The following is a 3,262-nucleotide window of genomic DNA, read 5'->3' on the forward strand; positions in this document are numbered from 1 at the left end:
CCCTGCCGGCCCTGGCGGCTACCTGCCGTGTCCTGCGGGAGGGCGGCAAGGCCAGCGTCACACCGTGCCTCGTGACTGGCCGCCATGGAGCCGGGCTATGGGGTTGGGCCGCCTGGGCGACACGGGGCAGGACGCGCGTGCGTGTGCGTGTGCGTCCCCGCGTGCCCGCTTGGAAGCTGCCGAGCCACGTCTGTGACCGTGGAGTCCTGGAGGAGAGGGCCAGAGCCCCGGGGCCTGCGGGAAGCCGGTGGGGGAATGTGCCTCTCCCTCGGGTGCCTCTCCCTCGGGTGCCTCTCCCTCGGGGAGGCTGCGACCGTGAGGACAGTGTCGTGCTGGCCACACGCATGGACCGCGGAGCGGAGCAGAGCCCTGGTCGGCCAAGTTCATGGGACCTTGATGTCAGCCAGGGTGTGGCGACTCGGCGGCAGAGACAGACTCGGCAGAGCCGGAGCCGAGACACCAGGCGCCGACGGGGGTGGGGGGCGAGGCAGACCCAGGAGACGACTCGAGCTGCCAGAGGGGTTGCCGGGTCACTCTGTGCCCTCGGGGGGGGAGAGCGGCTTAGACGAGACCGAGAGCGTTCGCCGTGAGAAAGGCCGGACACGCCACTGCTACGGCCCAGTGCCCGTTCCCCCAAAGGCACCACAGGGGCAGAGACACGCCAGCGTGGGGGGCAGTCACAGCTCACGTCCCTTGGACGCCCCGAAGTGCAGGGTGGGCAAGGAACTCAGGCCACGGAGCGACAGTCAGACGGGGCAGGGGCCAAGACGGGGCAGGCTGCCGAGCACATTCCCTGAGTCGTTTCTCTAAAAGCCAACGCTGGTTGACACTGGGTGGCGCCCGTGCACAGGGCAGGAGGGCCGGGCCCCAGCGGCCCTAACGGAGCAGAGGCGCTGGCAGACGCGCCCGACCGGTCTGCGGAGACCGACCTGGACGTCTTCACCTCCCACGCTCGTCTCTGGGGGCCCGGAGTGTTGGAGAAAGTTTTTCTTCTCTTGTATCGATTTGGTCAGAATTTTTGACCAAACTGGTGCCACTGTTTGTAAACACAAAAGCACAGACACCGAGGACACCGTGTCCAGCTTCAGCCCCACCCCCTGGCCCCTGGCTCTGGTGGCCCCAGGTTTCCCGTGCTGTGGGAGTGGGCAGCAGGGAGGAGCCCGTCCCCCGCAGGTGCAGGCAGGGGGGCTGCCGGGGCAGGGGGCTTGCCGCTGAGCCCGGAGCCCCTCGCAGCCCCACGCCCGGGGGCCCCGGCAGCCCAGAGCCTAAAGCCCCACACGCGCTTCGTGCCACAGCAGAAACCCCACGTGGCCACAGCTGCCCCCAGGGGCCTGTGCGAGCGACACAGGTCAGAACCTACACCGCATGTCATTTAGGTCCAACTTACTTTACTCCGGGCCACGTCCCCATCCACGGTGTTGATAAAGGTGTTTTTCTCGCCAGTCCAGGTTGGTAAAAAACGAAACGCCGTACTTGCTCTGGACTATCAAAAGGGACATTGTCGACTGCCACAGCTTGACCTGTGACCAGATGCTGAATCACTACGGGAAAACAGCTTCCTTCACCACCAAGGTGAGCGAGGTGGGGGGCCGGGGCAAGGGGGGGGGCACGGGGCGGCGCCTTGCCCCGTGGGAGAGCCGCTCGAGGACTAGTCACCTCGGGATTGGTCCTCAGGACTGCCCCAGCTGTCCTGGCCAGAGGCCTCTGCCCAGCGTCACGTCCAGAGTCCCTTAGCACCCGCTCCGCCCATCCAGAGTCCCGCGTGGGCCTCGCTGTGTCCCCGGGTGGCCCCCCTCTGGGCACACAGGCCAAGCGTGGGACAGGAGGACGGGGGCAGTGACGGGCTCTGCGGGGAGGCTGTGACGTGGTGTCCGCCACACCTGGCACCTCCTGGCCTCACCTCCTCCCAGCCCCACGGCCCCGCCTGGAGGCGGGGGTCCCACATTTACCCCGAGGGCTAGTTCATGGGAGGGGCCTGCCCGGTCAGAGGGGCCTACGGGTACCCACTTGGGACAGGGTGGGTAGGGGACCACCCCCTCGATGGCGGGGATGACGTGGGGGTTCAGGGCCGAGGCTGGCTGCTGCCCCCAGGGCTCCCTATGAGGTCTGTATGTCCTAAGAAGTCTTTGACCACTGGTGCCCTTCAGTGTGGGTGACTCCCGCAGGTGGCCCAGGGTGGCCGGGCTCCCCAGAACCCCAGTGCACTCAGCTCCTCCCCAGCTGGGGTGAGGGGCTGGACCCTGGGCTGTGGGCCCTCCTGCCAAGGTTCTAGCGGTTAGACCACATCCAGGGGCCAGCGTGGTGGGCGTGAGCCGTGGGCCCTACACCCCCCTCACCCCGGGGCCAGAGCCGGGGCCATCAGGGATCTGGGAGGGGACGGCAGCACCCGCCAGCCCAGGTGCCCATGGGAGGCCCTGCCCCTCCTCAGACCCGCCAGGCTTGCCGCTGACTGAGCACGAGCCCAAGGCCCTGGCCAGCACCCTGGGTCACTCAGCCACTGGAAACAGCCGTAAAAGAGTAGATTCTGACACTGTTCAGAGTTAGTAGTTACTTATTCTCTACAGGAAAACACGGCCGGGCCGGCGGGCGTGCGGGCTGGCCCGAGATGGCCAGCATGGACTGCAGGCCTGACGTGCCGCCGTCTCCGGAGATCGGGCTGTGCTTGAACCTGAGGAGCCTGCCGTGGTACGTCCAGGCCGACCCTGACACCTTCTTCCCGCGCTGCTACGGGCTCTGCAGCGAGAGCGAGAAGCAGGGCTTCCTGGGTAAGCGGCTGGCGGCCCGCGCCCCGGGACACCCGCGCACCTCCCCAGGGGCCTGCGGAAGGGGGTGGGACAGGCCTCGGCCACAGGGCCGGGGACGGGGGGTGGGGGGTGGTGTGGGCTGCCTGGGGGCTCAGCTCCGAGCACGTGGTGAGGGCCAGTCCAGGAACTTCCCGGGCAGCATGGGCGATGTAGGAGGGGGAGGCGTAGGAGGCTGAGGGGGCCGCAGAGCTGCCTGTCTGTCCCCAGTGAGGCCGGCCAGCCTGGGGACGGCGCTGGGACCTGGTCTAAGCATCAGGGTGGCTGGGGCAGCTCTGGTCTGTGGCCGAGGGAGGGCTCCTGGAGGCCACAGGGGACAGAGAGCGAAGGGGGGGATGGGAGTGGCCCGTCCGGGGGACCTTCATTTCCTGAGCACCCAACGGGGACGGGGCCGTGGAGACATAGCATCTACTAGGACCCCTGCCCTGAGCCCTGACCCGCCCCGGGGCTCCCGGGAGCCA

The 3,262-nt window shown here is 68.1% G+C and overlaps 1 protein-coding gene across 1 annotated transcript in view; it reads left to right on the forward strand.

Moving 5' to 3' along the window:
* The window catches only part of TTLL8 (tubulin tyrosine ligase like 8), a 32,120-nt gene that overhangs the window by 9,672 nt on the left and 19,186 nt on the right, over window positions 1–3,262 (forward strand). The window contains exons 4-6 of the mRNA XM_006917879.2: window positions 1,234–1,348; window positions 1,449–1,572; window positions 2,651–2,765. Coding sequence (XP_006917941.1) covers window positions 1,234–1,348; window positions 1,449–1,572; window positions 2,651–2,765 — 354 coding nt within the window. The remainder of the gene's footprint in view (window positions 1–1,233; window positions 1,349–1,448; window positions 1,573–2,650; window positions 2,766–3,262) is intronic.

This window comes from Pteropus alecto, unplaced genomic scaffold, assembly GCF_000325575.1.
Source record: "Pteropus alecto unplaced genomic scaffold, ASM32557v1 scaffold118, whole genome shotgun sequence".
Classification (NCBI taxonomy): Eukaryota; Metazoa; Chordata; class Mammalia; order Chiroptera; family Pteropodidae; genus Pteropus; species Pteropus alecto.